This window comes from Pteronotus mesoamericanus, unplaced genomic scaffold (assembly GCF_021234165.1).
Source record: "Pteronotus mesoamericanus isolate MK-2021 breed Mesoamerican mustached bat unplaced genomic scaffold, CSHL_Meso_final contig_56, whole genome shotgun sequence".
Taxonomy (NCBI): domain Eukaryota; kingdom Metazoa; phylum Chordata; class Mammalia; order Chiroptera; family Mormoopidae; genus Pteronotus; species Pteronotus mesoamericanus.
The window spans coordinates 17,939,311-17,960,802 of NW_026555201.1; the positions used below are offsets into that span (position 1 = coordinate 17,939,311).

General features: G+C 34.9%; 1 protein-coding gene across 2 annotated transcripts in view; it reads left to right on the forward strand.

The window, feature by feature from the left end:
- The window catches only part of NAV3 (neuron navigator 3), a 324,575-nt gene that overhangs the window by 290,615 nt on the left and 12,468 nt on the right, over nucleotides 1-21,492 (forward strand). For both annotated transcript variants that reach the window (XM_054580143.1, XM_054580145.1), the window contains 9 exons: nucleotides 17-191; nucleotides 4,761-4,858; nucleotides 7,082-7,177; nucleotides 7,452-7,620; nucleotides 9,041-9,276; nucleotides 17,284-17,438; nucleotides 18,482-18,553; nucleotides 19,134-19,330; nucleotides 20,234-20,352. In XM_054580143.1, coding sequence (XP_054436118.1) covers nucleotides 17-191; nucleotides 4,761-4,858; nucleotides 7,082-7,177; nucleotides 7,452-7,620; nucleotides 9,041-9,276; nucleotides 17,284-17,438; nucleotides 18,482-18,553; nucleotides 19,134-19,330; nucleotides 20,234-20,352 — 1,317 coding nt within the window. The remainder of the gene's footprint in view (nucleotides 1-16; nucleotides 192-4,760; nucleotides 4,859-7,081; nucleotides 7,178-7,451; nucleotides 7,621-9,040; nucleotides 9,277-17,283; nucleotides 17,439-18,481; nucleotides 18,554-19,133; nucleotides 19,331-20,233; nucleotides 20,353-21,492) is intronic.

Here is a 21,492-nt window from a genome sequence, read left to right on the forward strand (position 1 = left end):
TCCATCTTCACAAAAGAATGAAATTGAAATACTGAAGGCTGAAAATGACCGGTTGAAGGCAGAAACTGGTAACACAGCTAAGCCCACTCGGCCACCCTCAGAGTCTTCAAGTAGCACCTCCTCCTCGTCTTCGCGGCAGTCGCTGGGACTTTCCCTAAACAATCTGAACATCACAGAGTCTGTTACCTCAGGTATTGTATGCATACACCTGCCTGAATCAAAGCATGCCTGTGGCTTACCAGGCATGTGGGAGGGTTGGGGGTGCAGACACTGGAATTTGGAGAACATTCCCCGCCACTCTCACTGACACCCTCTTAAAATGTAAACACTCTAATTCTCTGAAATGGTCCCATTTTTCTTTAATAAATTTATTCTACATCATTCTCATTTTTAAAGCACATTCCCTGGGAAAGAGGAAGAGACTTAGAGATATGGTTTTCATATAGTTTTTGAGAAGTATTTTCTCCGTGATTGCAATAGGGTAAAGAAACTTGTTGATCATTGGTACTCATAAATGTAATAATAATAACCCCATGCAATTTTATAGTGTTTTAAGTGTACGGAGCCCACTGACAAGTGCATCAGGACCTATCCCACAGTTTGACTAGATGCCCCTGCATGATGTTGCCGAGAGAGAATATAATGATGCTAATCACTTAGTCTGTAGATTTATTAAGTTTTCAACAAACAAAACAAAAAAGAATACATTGGATCCTGTTATTGTATTCAGCAGTACTAACAATGGAACAAGGGTACAGTTTTATTCAATTGCAAATAGAACCATATGGTATGATGGTGTCAATATCTGATGGACAATTCATAAAAGTATAACTGCTCCTGTGATATTGAGCTATTTTATACACATAAAATTTAGTGTAGGAAAGTTTTATGAGTATCTGTGGTAATTGCAAAGCACAGCCACCAGATGACGCTTGACAATCAATAATATACATGTTCCTGGGTAACTCACCTGAGAAAGCCCATGAGCTGCCTTAAATTACATGAAAATACAGAAGATGATGATAAAAAATAAAGAACAGAACCAGAGACACAGCATGCTAATAATATAGATGCCATTTTTAATCAATCACATCTCTTGCTCCTAAAGTGTCCGAATTTTAAAAATTCTACTATTAGATCTGCCTTTCATAGTGTAAAATGAATGGTCTAAATGTTATTTGCTTTTATCTTTTAAAAAGCTAGTAGGAACTCCCTAAAAATCAGGGAAACAATGTTTATAACATTTTGGTGGAGGGGGGCGCTGGGGAGGGGAAATTAATCCTGTGAATAAGCATCTTGTAAAACAAATACTAGCTGTCAAGACAAAAACAGAGTGAGTTCATAACAAATGAACTCACAAATCAGTAGGTAAAACAAAACTATGGAAATATGGTAAGAACTTGAATGTATGGATTGTCTCTAAGGTTCATCCACACTCTTTGAAAGGCGCTTAAAAAAAACAAAAGCTTCAAATACATAGAATCAGAGAATCCTGAGAAATATCTTATATGTTGACTTGGTGGTGAGCCTGACAGGGAAGTTAAGTAGGATCCACACCTAATGTCAGTCAGTGCCTGTCTGTGGCCCGGGGCGTAGGGAGGGACTAGGGATGGGACCTTACAGATGGCTTAATAGCAGGACTTCACTGCCTGTTAACATGATTTTGTTTTATCCTAGGGAAATATGATAAGGTAGAAAAAGGCAAGGTTAGTACTGAAGGTAATTTAGAAAGAACAGCCATGGGAAAATGAAACTAAAAAGCATGTCTAGGAACGACTAGAACTCATAAAGATTAAATATGAAATTAAAGAAATCAAATTTACAATTTTTGTGTTCTTTTGTATTGCTTTCACTCTGCTTAGTGACTTCAAAATTGGAAATCAAAGGTGCATTCATGCTGGGGCATTTTAACAGAGAAACTTTCTAAGGTTCATCATGAATTATGTTATAAAAGAAAGAAGTAAGCCGGAGAGAGGATAATTGACAAAAGTCCAGTTCCTGAAATATAACCGCAGATTCCATAGAACCAGTATAGGCATAAGTTTGGGGAAAAAAAAAAAACAACTTTTTTTGGTCAAAACTTTATGTTAACTAGAATGAGAGACCTATTTGTTCTTCCCTTGAAATGTTTACAGAAGGCCATAACTAATTTTCCATAACAAACCAAGAGGACCCTTAACTCACACTTGCTGTTTTTTTTTTTAAATTTTCCTTGAGTTATTTCTTCGGGTGATCAGCCTGTCATATACTGGGAACAGGGGGAGACCTGGAGTGAGTTGTGATGTGCTCATCCCGCTCTCAGTGGAACTGGTTAGAATAAACAAGTGGAGGAAAGGACTAATAGAATAGCTAAATTTCTTAAACACTGGGATAAAGTGCTTTCAAAGCATTTTCTCTTCCAGTGGTCCCCTACCTTTTTGGCACCAGAAACCGGTTTCGTCTAAAACAATTTCTCCATGGCGGGCGGGTTGGAGTGAGGAGCAGATGAGGACAGGCAGGAGGGGGGCAAAGTTTTGCTGCTCATTTGCATGCCGCTCACCTCCTGTTTTGCAGCCCAGTTCCTAACAGGCCATGGACTGGTACTGCTCTGCGGCCCAGGGTTGGGACCTCAGTCAGACCCCCGTTTATGGTTTCAGTAACCCTAGGAAGCAGATGCGTCTTGAGCCCCATTTTACAGATGAGGAAATCAAGACTTAAGGAAGTAATTATAATAATTTGCTGAAGATCATGCAACGAGTAAGTCACAGAGCTAATATTTGAACCCAAGTCTAGATGAATCCAGCCCCTGAACTTTGAACTGCTATTCATTTTGCTTTAAAGTGGCTTCATACATGAAAGACAAAGGCAGTCAGTCACTTACTTGTTGGTGGGTATTTACTGTACTGCTGTCAGGAGACATTTCATATTTTAAGCATAGTTTTTAAGAATAATCATGACATAAAATAAGTAACATCTTCTAAGGCAAACTCGAGAAGACAAGTGGCTCAGAAATAAGGTTAAAGCCCTTATTATGGACTACAAGGTCATGCATGATCGGGCCCTTACTTCAATATCATTTCATACGCTCCCCACTGTCCCCTTAGTCTCCACACTACTGCCATCCCAAATATCTCTCTGTTCCTTGAACACACCTAGCTTTTTTTGCATAGCACTTCTGAGCCTCCTTGTCTTAGCTTCAAACACCACCTCCTCCAAGAAGCCCTCCAAGATAACCTGTCTAGAGCAGGGTCTCTGCACTTACTCTATTTCAGGGCCCCATGCTGTTTATTTCTTGCACTTAACACATTATGAAATTATCTTGTTGAGAATGTATCCTATACAAAAGGTGAAAATTCACTTTTCTTCTCACCTTGGTATTTATTTCCAACCCCCAGCACAGTTTCTGATATATTTTATGCATAATAAATACTTTTGAGTATTTATCAACATGTGTGAATCATTTAGCAAAGTACCAAAAAGTTAATTTGGTCATTGCAATATTAGAAATTTAGGTGTGAACAGCTACCAGTAAGCCACCGTAAACTTCTGAGAAAAAGAGCAAGAGAATTAAGATGACATGTAAGCAAGTGCTTTATTTTTTAGTGGGCTAGGCAAAGTGAGAGACTATAAGGATGTTAATTTGGTAAAATAATTAAATTCCAGTAAGGGAGATAATCTTCAATGATTAAAAAATTTCTAGCAAAAATCTTCATATTCCTCAAACTCTAAATGTTGTTTTACTCCTTTCTTTGCAAAATCGTATATTCCTAGTTATTAAGATAATGACACCATTCCATTTTTAGAAACCATTTAATTGTTGTTTCTTGGATGTCACAATCACAGCCCTTGTTTCTCTAAAACCACCATCAGAGCAGCTCATGCTTCCTGTCACCAGGCGCGTGTGCTCTCCGGCACGTAACTGAATCCCCTTTGTCCACAGAGCTCTACCTTCATATTAAATACGGCTCTATAAAAATATCATTGTCAAAGGAAAACACATATTTGGGATAGTTTGCCTTAACAAATCTCCAAATTTGACATTATTCTCATATTATATATTTTGAAAGTTATCTTTAATCACATTTAAAGACTGGTGTTTTAAAGGTTAGCTAGCTTTATCATGCTTCTGTATCTCCTAGCTGATTATTAGAAATACTATTCTGGTTTGGAAACTTTAAACATAAAGAGTACAGGAGAATGATAATTAATATACTTCTGGAAGAAAGTATTTGTATGCCATGGTTGAAATCCAATAACATGAGAGTAATTATAAATATAAGGTAAGCAGTGATGTGCCTGGATACATGCCACATGCTTGAAAATAATTTCAGTTGACAGTCAATTCCAGCACCTTTACATTCATAAATTACATGAGAGTTGAGCTTAGATATTTTAGATTGAATTGAAAAATCAGATTGCTTTTCAGTTTGTCACAGTTATAATGGTAGCTGAATAAGACTCAGATCAGTGTATAATAGAAAGGGAAACCCCTTATTTCTTCATCTAAAGACAATGGCCCAACATTTGGGTGAAGATCTTTGTAAGCAGATATAAAATCTGAGATTGAAAATTTTAACCCAACCGCAGTAATTCATCTTCTTGAAGGCTGAGGATTTTAAAATCAATGAGGCTAGAATGGGAAGCAGACAGGCTAAATATTCCCATTGAAAGTTATAAAACTAACTCTGAGAGAGAAGACCACGACAATGGAGAAATCTGAGCTCATGTGACCCTATTGTCTATGTGTTTGTACGTGTGTGTGTTTTTTTTTAATTTGGTAGATATTTTGCTAGATGATGCTGGTGATGCAAATGGACATAAAGATGGACGCAGTGTGAAAATTATAGTCTCCATAAGCAAGGGCTACGGTCGGGCAAAGGTATTTCTTTAATCTTAAGTTCTTTATTACTAAAGGCTGAGTATAACCATGAATCAAATGTATTTTATATTTGAATATTTGTCTTGATAAACATATTATCAGCAGTGCTTGTCTTCGCTTTACCTTAATATGTTATAGAAACATGAAAGTCAGGGGCTAGAAAAAAATGGCATCGTCAAATAGGCAGAACTGCGTCTCAGTATGTCATGTGCATTCACTGAATAGAATATTGATTGTCAGCCACCCTCATTCCTAGAACTTAAGAAAAACACATTGCTTTCTTTGACATAAACATCTTGTTTCAAATATTCTTGGGTTTCACTTGTAGAATACAGGTGATATTTATGATGTGCAGTAGCATGTTTCTACAGCTGTCAATTTGGTCTTTGCACAAAGAAGAGACTATAAGCTATATAAATAAATATTCTAGACTCTGGAAAGGCATTTTACTGAACTCAGTCTGATAAATTTCATTGATGCTATTTGTATGTATCCTTTTTAAGCAGTGTTTTAGCTGAACAGGCAAGTACTTTGATTTTTCTGGAATCAAATACTGCCTTCAAATTGACAATGTCATTCTGACTCTAGCCCTATCTTAAGACTAAAAATAACACTTCAAACTGAATTTGTCATTGAGTGGCCAAGAACACAAATTTATAAGACTCTAATTTTTTTTTTCAAACAGTAAAACAAAAAATAGTTCAGAATTTTAAAATTATTTAAGTATTTAAGTTTGAAAAAAGTGAGATGGCACTTATGAATTTTGACACTGAGCAAATTTCCCAAGAATTCCCATGCAATAAACTTTCTGCTTTAGTTGAGGATTTGTACCGGATTTCCTGAAGTGGATCTTTATATGAGACTATTGTCTCAGTGAAATGTCAACTGTTTCTAATTCAAAAGTAGCTGCTTCTAAAGCATTGTATGAGTGTCTATTTTGACTGGGTTACAATAACACTAGAAAACAAGTTGTTTTTTTTTTTCAAAATAATTCTATAAGAATTATTCTAAAATACATTTTCTCTGAACATTAAAAACAGTTGTTTTGGTCTTCTTGGGCTGCCATAACAAATTACCAGAGATTAGATGGCTTCAACAACAGAAATATATTTCCTCAGAGTACTGCAGCCCAAAACCAAGATGCCAGCTGATCTGATGGCTGATGTGGGCTCTCTCCTCCAGCTGCAGACCTCCTCCTTCTTCCCACGTCCTCACACGGCCTTTCCTCATGTGTGTGCTAGAGGCGTGAGCCCTCCGTCTTCCCCTATGCCTGAGGCCACTAATACTATCCATGAACCCACTTCAATGGACTAGTATGACTCTAATTAACTCCTAAAGTTTCTATTTCCAAATACCATCACATTAGGGGTTATGACTTGAACATTAATTTTTTTTGGTGGGGCACACCAACATTTATTCTTCAACAGTAGTAAAAAAAAAATCACAATGGTTTTTCTGTGAATTTCTCCACTTTTTATGTTAAATGTATTGGCTTCTTAACAGGTTATATCTAGATAATGGTGATAATCCCACAAAAAAGATAAATTTTGGACCATTATTTGTATTGTAATGGGATTCTTTGCTTGTTAAATGAGTCCTGTACATTCCCTGGCAAGTCCTTTTAAATCATGCATTTTCTGGTAAATTCAAAACGGGACCTGTTTTGTAAACATGTGAATGCCATACTACCATGGATAACTTACTTTTAAAGCTGGATTAGATTTTAGAGATAAACTAAGTTAATAAATGAAAAAAGACTTAACAGATAAGATCACAGAAATAGTAAGATGAAGTTCTAGGACTCATATGATATAGTTCTATTCCATCTCTATCACCATTTCCTTCCTACCAAGCTGCTTCTCTTCAGGAATGCACCCACTGCATTAAAACGGAAGACTATTCTCTCCTGGCCCTTACCCTTCTACTGAACAGGTCATGAATCAGTTTTCCTTGACCATACCATTTCATCTAATCTCCTTCTTTCTTGTTTTGTTACTATTGCTGTTTCTTTCTTTGGTTGGTTGGTTGGTTGGTTGGTTAGTTTGTTGGGGTGTATTTTCTTTTATATAATCCACCGTGTGTATCTGTTGCTATAAAACCCATAGGCTTAATAAATATTTTAGTCTTAATCATCACTACATTAATACATTTTAGTAGAAAATGTAGTAATGAAACAAGACACACAGTTGGGTTTTTACCTTGTTTTATTTTGTTCTTATTTAGGATCAGAAGTCTCAGGCATATTTGATAGGATCCATTGGTGTTAGTGGAAAAACCAAGTGGGATGTCTTAGATGGTGTAATTAGGCGTCTCTTTAAGGTAAGTTGCGCAAGATATCCTGATATTAATTTTCAAATGTGTTTCACTTTGGATACTTCCCTTAGCTTTAATAGCACAGACATATTTGCTTTTATTCTCCCTCATTTCAAATATCAGGGAGAGCTTTCTGTCTTTCTGCTGTTCAACATTTATAGTTCTTATATTACCCATTTCTGAAATTCTTGACAGCCAGCTTCATATCCCCATGAATTGTGTCTTTTTTGTAGATGAGTTGAACCTGTTTTGACTTTCGTTTTTTATGTGTACCATTTAGGAATATGTGTTCCGCATTGATACATCCGCTAGCCTTGGTCTGAGTTCTGACTGCATTGCTAGCTACTGCATAGGAGATTTAATTAGATCCCATAGCCTAGAAGTGCCTGAGCTGCTGCCTTGTGGATACCTTGTTGGAGATAATAACACCATCACTGTGAACCTGAAAGGTAAAAGTGAAAAGAAAAGCACATTGTGTTTTTTAATCAATATTTTTTTCCATTTTTTCTTCATATTTTCATATTTGGAAATTATGTTAACTACTTTGATAGTTTTGGTATGAAATGAGCCATATTTATATTTTAAACACAGAAAACCTACTTAAAACACTAAAATCCAAATAAATTATATTCTTTGGATTTGAGGATATAAAACTTGGAATGTAATTTTGAAGATTCTCCAGGATTTCCAAAAAAAGGAATGTGATTTGGGAATTTCAAGTTTCTAGGTATCTTCGGTTATCATCTTTCATGTAAGGAGGATTCAAGAAGTTTATTGTATGTTCCAAAATAATGTATTCATCCCTATATCTTTGATTTTAAAATATGTGTACCCAATAAATATCCACTGGGCATAAAGAATGGAAATTCAGGATCAAGAGTGAGAAATTCTGTTTTCTTTGTTTTGGATGATTAATTGTAGGCAAACAGAATATCTAAATTATATTGGTCTGCGTAATTCCTTGTTCATACATGCTATAGAACCAGAACACATTTATATAAACTATGAATTAATAGAGGAATATATATTTGATTTTATGATTGAGGTAATTGAGTAAGTAAAAGGAGATACTGTTTCCTTCTTAATTCCTTGCCAAATATCACGATTTATATTTTTCAAAAGCTTAAGTGGTTGTAGAGCTGGGATGTGTAATGAGAGCTAAATGGAAATACAGAGGAGACCCTGGAAGAAAAAGGAAAGAGTACGCACATACACATATTTTATGTTAATTCTTTACATTTATTCTTTTTTTAACTGTTTTTATTGTTGACACCACCATAGATGTCCTCATTTACCCCCCTTGCCTGTCTCCACCCAACCCCTGCCCCCTTCCCTCAGGTCATCACCACACTGTCGTCTGTGTCCATGGCTCATACATGTATGTTCTTTGGCCAATCCCTTCGCCTTCTTTCTTCTCCCCAGCCCCCCTCGCCTCTGACAGCTGTCAGCCTGTTTCATGTGTCCATGCCTCTGTCTCTATCTTATTCATTAGGTTCCACATATGAGTGAGATCATATGGTTAACATAATGACCACCTTCAAAGGGAATATGATTTTGTAACAATGCTTCCATTCCTCTTTGGAAACTTAAGAAGGAAACATGAAGTAGACAGTGGAAGGAAGCTTGAACAAAAGGAAATGGCTGGCTTTCCTATGGATATTTACTCTGTCTTGCTACTGAGATTTGTCTTAAAATGCCAATAAATTCAATAACAAGGAAAAAAGGCATTTGTTTGTAGGACAGAATTATGAAAAAAAGTATTTTGCAAGAACTGCATTCCTATGAACAACAAAGGTTTTTGTCAGTTGACTCTCTATTTTAAATTCTAGCTTGTGTAGAACATGCTATTCCCTTTGTTTCTTTCTTCAGGGGTAGAAGAAAACAGTTTGGACAGTTTTGTTTTTGATACGCTGATTCCTAAACCAATTACCCAAAGGTACTTTAACTTGTTGATGGAGCATCACAGAATTATACTCTCGGGACCTAGTGGTACTGGAAAGACCTATTTAGCAAACAAACTCGCTGAATATGTAATAACGAAATCTGGGAGGAAAAAAACAGAGGATGCAATTGCTACTTTTAATGTGGACCACAAGTCAAGTAAGGTAAGTTACAAATTCCTAAGAGAACTGCTGCTATTTGTCTGTACGCGACTTAAGCAATCGAGCATCAAGATTGTGTAAAACTTTACCATATTGTACATGGCAACGTATCCATCTTTTTGACTTAAACTAGTTATGGGTAGATGACTAAACCCTGCTTCACAAATTTGAACAAGACTGCTGTTCAATACCATTAATTTATCACAAGCATTGGGAATATACAGAAGAAAATGGCCCAGTCCTTATAATTCTGATTTCTCTTAGGAAGTATTAGAGTAGAAAGAGATCCATGCAAATTGCTATAGATGCAAGAGGGGAAAATAACAATTCCTGGAGGAATCATAGCTTTATAAAATATCCACACTTGATCCAAGTCTTAATAAATAAGAATTAGCTGAAATTGGTAGTAATGGGGATTTGAGTATAATTAGAATATTTCAGGCAGAAATTCTGGGAGCAGCAATTGCTTATATCATATTTCTATAGGATTTCTGCTTAGGAACCTTAGGAAATTGAACAGTATTCCCTTTTAGCATCAACTAAAATCTTGTGTACCATAATAGTCAGCTTTTAAATAGATATGAGAGGCTATAAAAACTAACTAGTAGTTTTATCTATTCTGAGTAAAATAAGAAATCCTAAAAAGGAAATAGTTTATGCCTAAAACTAGACTTTCTATAATTATTCATTACATTCTCAATTAATTCAAACTAAGTTTCTCTCAGGAGACTGAATCTGTTATGAACACAATCCTGGATCATGTTATTTTTCCAAAGAGGATGTGGTTAGGTGTTCTAAACTGACTCAATCTCTCAGAAACTTCAGGCCTGCAAAGTCTCAGAAATGAATACCATCCTCAAAGTATCCAAAACCCATTGGACTCTTGAAATAAACCATTCATATAGCTTAGTGAACAAAAAATTCTTAGTTGTATGGACAACTATGTGCTAAAAAACTGGACAGCCTAGAAGAAATAGAAATATTCTTAGAAACATACAATATACCAAGAATGAATCAGGAAGAATAATAAAATCTGAGTAGATCAACTACTAGTAAGAAGATTGAATTAGTAATCAAAAATCTCCAAATGAAGAACAGCCTAGGACCAAATGACTTTACTGGAGAGTTATACCAAACACTTAAAGATATATTAGCAACAATCCTTCTCAAACTCTTTTAAAAATCAAAAAGGAAGGAAGAAAACTCCCAAACTCATTTCATGACCCCAGCATTATCCTGATACCAAAACCACAAAGAGACACTACTAGAAAAGAAAACAAACTGAATTCAGCAGCACATTAACCAGATCCTTTACATGATTTAATGGAGTCTGTTTATCCCTGGGATGCAAGAATAGTTCAACATATGAAAGTCAATCATGTGATACACGTATTAACAGAATGAAACAAAAGAAACACATGATTATTTTAATAGAAGCAGAAAAAGCATTGACAAAATTCAACATGACAAAAACTTTTAATATGTCAGACATGTAAGGAATACACTCAACAAAATAAAGGCCACAACTACCATCATGCTCAGTGATGAAAGGCTGAATTTTTCCTCTGAAAATCAGAAACAAAACAAGGGTGTCCACCCTCACCTCTGCTATTCAACATAGTACTGGATGTGGCAGGTGGAGAAATCAGGCAAGAAAAAGAAATAAAATGTATCAAAATTATAAAGGCAGAAGTAAACAGAGAGAATACTAAGACTCATCAAAAAGCTGCTAGATCTAATCAATGAATTTAGTAAATTTTCAGGATACAAAATTAACATGCAAAAAACTGTAGCACTGCTGTACACTAACAATGGATTTTTCTAAAAAAGAAGTAAAGACGTCAACCCCATTTGTACCTGCATCAAAAACAATAAAATACTCTCTGCTGTACACCTGGAACCAATACAAAACAATATTTAAAGTAAATGATAATAGGGAAAAATATTTTTTAAAAAGTTTAAAAAGAATGTAGCCATTGGAAGAACAGAGGTGCAGAGGAATAATGCCGTATGAAGTCGGGGCAGAGACTGAAGGGCCCCACTTCAAGCTGAGGGATGCCCAAGGTTCCTGGCACCACGCCAGGACAGTTTTTCAGAAGCCAGGATGGGGCCAAGAAAGGCTCTTTCACAGATTTTAGAGGGGGCATGGTCCCGCCAATTTTTTTATTTTGGACTTCTAGCTTCCAGAACTATGAACAGATAAATTAAGCCAAAAGGAAAAAAAAAAGAAATAAATAAAAAAGAAACTAATAAAATTCTTAGAAATATATTCAGATAAGAAGATGAAAGATTTCTACTCTGAAAACTACAAGACAGTGATGAAAGAAATCAAAGAAGATACAAATAAGTGTTCATGGATTGGAAGAATTAATATTCTTAAAATGTCAATATTACCAAAAGCCATCTTTTGGTAATCCCTATCAAGATTCCACTGGTATTTTTTGCAGAAGTAGAGAAAACATATATGTGTGTGTATATGCACACACACACACACACACGTATATGGTACGCAGTACAAGTAACAAGTCAGTGTAAGTGTTGCCTGTAGTTATTAATTATAGCCCTTGCCTCCCAATGAAGTTTTTCTTAATTACACACAGACTCATACAGTCATCGCCACCCCACACATACACGTCCCTGTGTTCAATTGATATATATGTATTTTTCAAGAAGAACAATGATGTAATAAGCACAGTGGGATCTCTTTAAGATAAATATACTACAAGAATTTCAAATATTTCCTTGGGACTCAGCACTATTCAAATTGTGGTTGAATCACCTATACTCATTACAACTAAGAAAGACATGAAACCTGAGGTAGAATATTTGACTCTTCTTTGAGCTGCAGGAAGAGCACAGTTGTTTTTTGGCTTCAGCCAACATTGTTTAATGTCAACTGTGAGTTCTGGGTCTCCTCAGATCTTTATTTAAAAGACGTTTAACAGATTTTTTTTTCTTTTCAGCCACAATGATAAAAGGATTGACATTTCTTAGTCATCATCAGTGTGACTTTGGTGTTCCCTGAATATTGATGTGATAGAACTCTTTAAAAGTTTCTTTTTTATGAGAAAACAAATGGCTAGAAAAATATATTTATTACAAGAAACCAAGGCATTTTGAGAAAGTTGGGTATCAAAGTCAAGTTTTAAATCAGATTGATCTGGTCTTCATTAAGATGTAGTTTTATTATGCTAAAACAAAATAGATTAATTTATACTATAAAATTTGCCTTACACCCAAATCCACTGTTATATGTAAATTCTTTTCATTTCAGTTTTAAAAATGTTTAGTGCTTAGAGTTGTTCTTATCAGTATTATATATGTTCTTTAATATTTTTTTATCTAATATTTCCAACACTTATTTTCTACTATTTGATAATAGAATAATTTGTGCCATTATTAGGTTAGTTTAATCTTTTATTTCAAAATAATGAAAAATAGAGCATTACAAAGAGTGTGTGAATATGACTAATGATGCCAGGAAGCAGTAATAGGAAAAAACATGCGGACAAATCATGTGGCATTTGGCACTAAGGAAGCTCAAAGTACAACTAACAAATGTTTATTTTTTCTTTGTGTTTGTAAGACATGAATGAGTTATCAGTAAAGCTGGATACAGAATTATTGCCAGAGAATTTGGACAATTCTTGCCAAATTATGAGAGAATCTTCACTGGAGTTTTGTTTTTTGTTTTGTTTTTGTTTTTGTTTTTGTTTTTGTAGGGGTGGTAATTGTGGTAAGTAAGAATAGTAACAAAGGAATAGAGATAACAAAGTGACATTGTGTGAGAGAGAGCTGCTAACAGGGCAGATTTATTAAGTTTGAATAAGGCATAAAATAACAAGTCTTTCCCTTGAAAAATGGAGCTTTGTAACTGATGTGCTTTACACCATGCCATAGCTAGCACTGAAGAAACGAAGCCAAAAGCACTTACTGATTCAAAAATATTGAACAGTAAACCATCGAAAGAAAAAATCTTTTCATGCTTTTGGTACGTCTGCATTTTACATTCTGTCCTTCTTCCCACTCTGCAAGCCCTCCTTCAAGCTGCCAGCTGGAATGTTTTGATTGAGAGCAATACACAAAAACAATTATACTTGGTGACATTTGATGTAGTCGGCCTGAAGACTACAGATGGAGTTAGTAAAGAATATGTGGCCATCTGAAGCCACTTGGAAAGTTAGGTGGGGAAAGATCAGAAAACTGACTTGACAGATTCCTTTTTAGTGTGCCCAGAACCAAAACCAGAGAAAGCAATGATCAACAGTTTTTACATAACTGTTGATTTCTGGGTATATTTTCAAAGTACGGGATTCATCTCATTATCAATGTCCATCTGGTAGATACACCTGTTTTATGTTGCCTGATTTGCTCTTGGACATGAGACATCTAATGCTAAGACATCAATATTTCAATCTAAGATTTTTCTCCAATTAAGCTAGTGTGGAAATCAAGAAGTGATTTCCAAAAGGTCTGAAAAACTCTTAAATTATATGACAAAATTACTTGTGCATGCTGATTTCTACTTGCAACTGATCCATAGCTTTTATTAGATTCCCAGGGGTATCTACTAATCTACTACCCTTGTCAAAATGAGAGAGAACCTTAATGGTATCTAATGGTCCCACTTTTCCAAAAATCACTCAGTGATTTCTTAATTACCAAGTTCAGTGCCCTTTGCTGCTGCTGCTGCTTCTCCTGCTCCTTCTCCTCCTTCCTCTTCCTCTCCCTCTTTGTCTCTCTCTCTCTATACAAGCAAATTAGGTACAGCAAATTGCTATAGTTCACCTCTCCTTTCTAGAAATTCTTCTGATTTTCATTTTTTTCCTTGTTTTCCTTCCTTAGTCTCTTTCGCTGACTACTCTTCCTTCACCTACCAGTAAGTAAAAATATTCCCACACACCTGCTCTTTCCCACATCTGTTCTCATCTGGGTGACTCCCTTCAACTTACGTTGATTGCACTTTTAGCCGTCCTCACTCTCCCAAATAGGAGTCCTTTCTATTAGCTTACAAATATGTTTATATTAGCATACTCCATATACATATTTAGAAATGCCAATCTCAAACCTGAAAAAATATCATAAACTCACCTTCTTCCATCCACCTTCACTGCGACCATCCTGCCACCCAAATTATCACTATCACTTGGATTACTGTAACTGCTTTCTAACTGCTGGATCCACAACTTACGTTTCATTTCCCTTCTCTGTCTTTCTGGTCTTTATCCCTTCACCTCATGCAAAATAGAGTATCCTTTCATAATTAAAATCTAATCATATTAAAATTCTGCATTTTCCCCCCCATTGCTTTCTGCACTGAATCAAATATCTTCCCACACTTCTATCTGTATTGAGTCCCATCATGTGTTTTGGCTTCAAAAACTTAGTATTCTTTTGACTTTGAAATTGTGATTTTGATTACATTACCCAGATTATCATAACATTCAATGTCTTGCCCTCACCCATAGGAAAATTCCAGTAACCTTACTAATTTTTCATGGTTTCCCACTTGTCTTTCCAGTTCGTTTACCACTATTTATATTCACAATACATATACAAGTACTTCTTTCCTATATGGTTAACATATTTTTGTGTTTCTGCCTTTGATTGTTCTTCACCTTCTATTTGGAAAGCTTTTCATTTTTAAGCCTAAAAACATTACCCAATCTTAAAACTAAAGGGTTAATAGCAAGTAATACTGCCACCTGGAAGTCCTTCCCAGCAGCTACTTGTGATCCTTACATGCCCTTAACAAAATCTTTGGTTTATACTTTTTTGAAGTAAAGTATTTTTACTGTGAGTTATAGTTATGTACATATACACAAGCCTATCGTACTTTTCCGGGCAATATGCTTCTTGTATGCTTTTCCATTTGTAATTAATCATCAGACCCTTCACATTTATGTTTCCTTTAATAAATAAATTGCTTTTCCCTATTGAAAAAAAACCCAATAGTTTACAGTTACTTATGTAGTAAAATTCAAAGTCCTCTGAATAAATTCAGTCTTTTCTATTTTCTCTTTCAAGTGACCACCACTACCATGTATAGTTTTTTTTAAAACAAAAGAACACTTATTTCCCCAAATGCATCACATACTCATGCCGGCCAGCTTTCACTCTTTAGTCTTTAAACTTTGATAGTTTTCCCCACTTTACCCTGTTGTTCTCTGAACCTTAAGCCTGGGTTAGATGCCCCTACTAAGTTTCCCTGTAGTGTTTTGTGCATTTCACGTATCACACTGCATTGTGGTTTACTTGCTGACCTGCCTTTCTGTTTATCCACTCTAAGTTTGTGGAATACAGGAATGTTTTCTGAATTGTTGGTGCCCGCGTACTTGGCACATAGTAAGTACTTGACAAAAGTGTGTTGAAGGGATAAATAACTGAATACTTATTGTTTGGGATTCTACTCATTATTCAAAGTCTATCTAAAATTCCACCTTTCTGTGAAGTCTATCAAGACCACTCAGTTGGAACTAATCCTTCTCCCTCCTACGAGCTCCTCTCTTCTTTAACCTCTCATGGAATGTTTTATGTTGCATTTGTAAGCTCATTGGTTAATTTGTGCCTACCACTCTCCCACGCTCTGGCATTAACTCCTCTAGGAAGCTTTCCTTGACACCCACCAACTAGGCAAAATCTCCTCCCCTGACCTCTCATAGCTCCTAAAACACTTGACATCAAATGATTTATCTCATTTAAATTTCAGTCCTTAATGTGACGATTCTAAAGTCTATGCAAGAAGACAGTCTGATTGCTTTTTTTAATTCCTGTGTCCAGAACGGTACTTGACTCAGTTCATAATAAATGTTAAAATTACTTGAACTTATTGCACAATGTTGTATTATTTTTGTACTCCCCAAGTTTTGAACATAGTAGATAGACAATGAATATTTTATAAATAAGTGGATGACTCAACATAGCTAGATTACTGATAAAAATAAAATAAATGGAATTCTCCAGACTGTTCACCAGTTTAAACATCTTTTTCTGTAGTCTCTGATTGAGCCAATGTTTATTCTATGTGACTGGCTCAATGTAAGATAAGTAGTATATTAGTTATTCAATAAGTTTTATATTTGAAGTTCAATATATTACTAAATGCCCCAAAATCCTAGTTATTGTCATTTATCCCTTTCTACTTTTAGTTCTGAAAGTGGTATTACAGACAGAGAGAGTTGCATCTAGGCTGAGCAGTTTACATCTTTACCTGGCTGCCAGAAACAGAGATCATGGAATTGCTTTTAACCCTGAGCAAGACTTGCAAATTGAAAGTGTCATTGTAAATATGCAAATATTATGGAAATGTTCTTACTGATTAGAATAACTCTAAGAAACATAATTATGTTCTTGGCCTACCCATCTGTGAGAGCAGTCAATCAGTGAACTTGTTATCCTACTTAGAGTAAAGCTATTAGAAAAGAATAATGCCTGTAAAAGAACCAAGGAGCTCAAGAAATGCTAAATGCTAATGTCCATTGACCCAGTAAAATGTAACAAATTTTGTCATTATTTAAAATTATAGTAGTTATGTGCAGATTATAAATAAATAAATAAAACCCACATTTTCATCTGGGTCTCGGGGCTACACTTTCAGATGGTACTTCACTGAAATGAATTGGAATTAAAGTATTTAACGCATATGTGGGAATTTAGGGGTGCCATTTTGGATTAACTCTATACCTGTAATCATAAGGTTTGCTAACATCCACTTTTATCATTGAACTATCGAAAACAGAAGGGAAGTCTCAATATTCGTAGTTTATCATAAGAACTCATATCCAGAACGCTCTTTTTGCTTTTCGTTAGAGGAGAAGACAACTGAGGACTATACTCTCTGTTCACAATTGAGTATTTGTTGCAGGTGTTCTGTACTGGCTGTGTAGAATAAGATTTTATATCAATAGAATAATCTATGAGTTTGAATCAAAGATACTGGATGGAAGACAATATGAATTTCTTGCCAGTGGTATAAACGTTGATGCGTGTGTTTTCTTTCCTTGTCTAAAGGAATTGCAGCAGTATCTGGCTGGCCTGGCTGAACAGTGCGGTGCTGACAATAACAGCGCCGAGCTCCCAGTTGTCATAATTCTTGATAATCTTCACCATGTGGGCTCTTTGAGTGATATCTTCAATGGTTTCCTCAACTGTAAATACAACAAATGGTATGCTTATAAAATATTTTGAATGATGAAACATAAAAAAATTGTGATCAAATGTGCTTTTTTATGCCTTTATAACTTTACGGCCTGTATGAGAGGGCATTAACTTGAGAAGCCTTGATTAATATTACACATTATTTCCAAAGAATTTCTGTGTGTTTCTTAGAAAATCAATTCCCTCCTTCAACAACAATGTCCCAGGCATGTTTATGGAAACCTGATTTGTCAGATGACGTTAGCTTCAACAGAGGCACAGGAGGTCTGGGAGGCCACTGTCAATGGTAGAGCGCTTAATCATGAACATCGAGAACTAGAATGAGGCTTTAGAGCTCTGGCTCATTCTTAGTACATATCAAAGTTTAAATTTAACCTTTCTGTAAAGACAAATTTAATATATTCAGATATACCTCCCTCCATTAGCGAGTCTAATTTTTAATTATTTAAAATTTAAAAAGGTTAAAATAGGGTATAAAAACCTGAAAACCCACTTAAGACTCACTGTAGCATAGCTTCTACAAAAGACATGTAAGTGCAATAACATAAACATTAGTTTGAATGGTGCAAGTATTCCAATTAATTAATCACTGCTAGAGACTTTTAAAGTTTTTAATACAGATCAGCATAAAATAGACATTGAAACAAGAATACAAATTCTTTCATGCTATTAAGGATCTTTAAAATAACTATGAAATAATAAAAGATGAAAAATTAATGAATTTGAACACGAGAATCATAAGATGTCAGAGTGGAATGAGACCACTGTGATTATTCTGTCTAATGTTTTTATTTTATAGATGAGTAAACATAGGCTCACGGAGGGAAAATGATTCCCCAAGACTTCGAGAGCTGAAATTAGAACACCAAATCCTAGTTTCTAGCTCAATGACATTTGTCCTTTTGCAACCTAACGTTACAAAATTACCCTTTTAAAGCCTAATTATAAAGTGGAATATCATATGTATCTAAATTGCTTTCTAAAAGAATTTAATACATTAATCTATTTTACCTTCAGTGCATCTGCATATTCTAAACTTTTTTTTTTCCAGTCCATATATTATTGGAACAATGAATCAGGGAGTTTCTTCGTCACCAAATCTAGAGCTGCATCACAATTTCAGGTAAAGATTGATTGAATGCTTTTTGTCTGTTTGTCTGTTTGTTTGTTTTTTGGAGGTTTTTTGTGCATTGCCTTTTTCTGTTTGCTTTTGATTATTGTTTTTCCATTTGTATATGAGCAAATCCCGCCTGTGGTGCCCTGAGGTGGAAAAATAATTCTAATTTCTTAGGACACTTTCTCAAGCAAACGTTTTGTGATCCTTAACCTGGGTTCAGAATTGTTTCTTTAACAAAAGAAAAGAAATGTTTTTCCTGCTCACTGTGTCACTAGCTAAAGTAGAGCACTTTTCTTCCAAATGTGAGGAATGTGAAGGGAGTTCCTATTTCGGGATTTGTGATTCTCCTACAGCAGAGGGCCCAGCGTGCACTCCCACTCACTTCTGACGCACAGGAGCTTCTCTTTGCTCAAAAAGAAGCGTTAGTTACATAATAGCTCTAATGCAAATAGACCTCTTCACCCTTTTGATCATTAAAATGTGGCCACCAATTGAATAGGAACTTTATATTGGAAAGAGAATTATTATGGACTTACGATTTAATTATGTAAAGATTTCTGATGGGTTTTTTTCCTTCTTTTTGTAGGTGGGTACTATGTGCAAACCACACAGAACCAGTGAAAAGCTTTTTAGGCAGATATCTTCGAAGGAAACTGATAGAGGTAGAAATTGAAAGGAACATGCGCAATAATGACCTAGTCAAAATTATAGATTGGATTCCTAAGACATGGCATCATCTCAACAGTTTTTTGGAAACACACAGTTCTTCTGATGTGACCATTGGTGAGTTCCAAAATTGCAATATGCCATTTTCCAGGAACTAAAAGTACGTGGTAAAAGTGGCCAGATTGGATGGCAGAAAATAACAAGTGAAGCTTATGTTTTTCAAGCTTCCAAAGATTTGTTTTCTTTTTCTTTTTTTCTCCTTCTGAAAGCTTGCCTTCTTGCAAGCTTTGGAGCTCCAATTTGTCTGACAATTGCGGCTTGCTAAGATATTACTGAGATCAAATAGGTTTAATTTAGACAGATATCTAAAAATCAAATCACCATTTGAAATAAATTGTATCTGCTTAGAGTAACTTTTTATGCTGAAAACAAGTTATAGCTAATGGCTTATATCAGATATAGTTGTGAGAGAAGATTTTAGAGATAATTTAGGTATTTTATAGATAATTAATGTATTTTATATTTTTCATGAAGACAAAATTGAATTATTTCTCTTTAGTTGGCATAAAAGAGGATTTTTTTTTAATACTTGTTAAGTGGCATGTATAAAAGTTCTTTTTCCATTGTATGAAACATAAAGACATGTTCACTAAAGACACAGTGTAGGTTAGAAAGATAAATGCCACATTTTGTATTTGGCAATTCACTTCAGCACAAGTTTCAACATTTGTAAAATGGGGCAGGTTGACTAGACTATGACTGTATGGTTTCTCCTCGCTCTAATATGGTTTTTTTCCTTTTATTTTCTTTAAATTAAGACTAGTATAAAAACACAGGAGAGTCGAAAGGACATTGAGTCCTTAGTAAATCATATTTTAATAATAATCAAGCTGGCCAAGATTAAAATTTTCTAAAAATTCTGTAAGAAATAGATTACTTTCCCCATACCATGTCTAAATATGTGTTTAGGTTTTAAATATGACTGTTCTCAAAAATGTATTGTTATTTGTTTCTTCTCAGGTCCCCGTCTTTTCCTTTCTTGCCCCATGGATGTAGAAGGTTCTAGAGTGTGGTTCATGGATCTCTGGAACTATTCTTTGGTCCCTTATATTCTGGAGGCAGTAAGAGAAGGTCTTCAGGTATAGTACTAGTATTATTTACTGTTTTAAAAACATCATTAATTTAAAAGCAAGAACATTCATTTATTTGGGTATTTATGCAGAAAACTAAAGGTATGAGCTATGTAAATATAGTGGCAAACTTTTAAAGAACAACTAGTATTCAATACTTTGTTCTCAGAAAAAATATTTAGGAAAAAGAGAAAGCACTGTTATTTCAACAACTACACATTTAAGGCCAAGCTCATTGCCATGGGTGTTTACAGACTGTTCTTATTAAATAGCCCATTAAATGCAGAACTCTACATCTTATACGATAGGAGTGTTTACATGAGCTTTGCTCATTTTTTCTTATTGCGTAGTTTGCAACAAGTAGTTTTTGTTTCTATGTTCCCTGTTTTCAGTATGCTTTATTGTTTGAAGCTTGTTAACATAACTTGCAAGCTACTGTGCTATTTTTCAGAAGGCCCCCTCAGTTCTAAGGCAGTTCGATGGTTTAGAAGCATCTCTGCTGTTTCTCTCCCAAGGCCTTGCCATTAGCCCTTCCACTTACTCTTAACTAAAAAGTCAAAACATATTACTAATAGGAAAACCCTGTTTCTTCAACAAAATGTATTATCTCTTTTCCATTATGCATGCTATTTCCTTAAATTGGAGTTGAAATTTCATGAAATTGTAGAATTATAAAACTCCAGGTTGAAATGTTAAGATTCATGTTATATAATTACCTCACTTATTATAGAAGAATCCAATCTTCAATAATTCAGCCAAGGTTTAGGCAGTTTTTGTGTAGATATAATTATTTCTGGTAATTACAACTTCTACTAGAATTACAATATAGCTTTTCATATTTTGTCATCTCCAATATTGTATTGCCTTTACTATCTAAATAATTGGTAATCTGTTTTTATTCCCTTTTACTTCTTTTATTGCCATGTTCTCCTCGCCTAACAAGCACAGCATGGCAGTATTTACAACTATCATGATGGTTCTGATGATCATGACAAATACTATGAGGACGTTCTGACCACTTGATCCTAGAAAATGTTATCAATTGTTTCTACTCCATATTTAAATAGCCTAATTTCATATTTTTAAGGGTATGAGTTAATCTAACCCGGAAAGTGTCTCCAATAAAATAAAAGACTATATGAAAAGTTT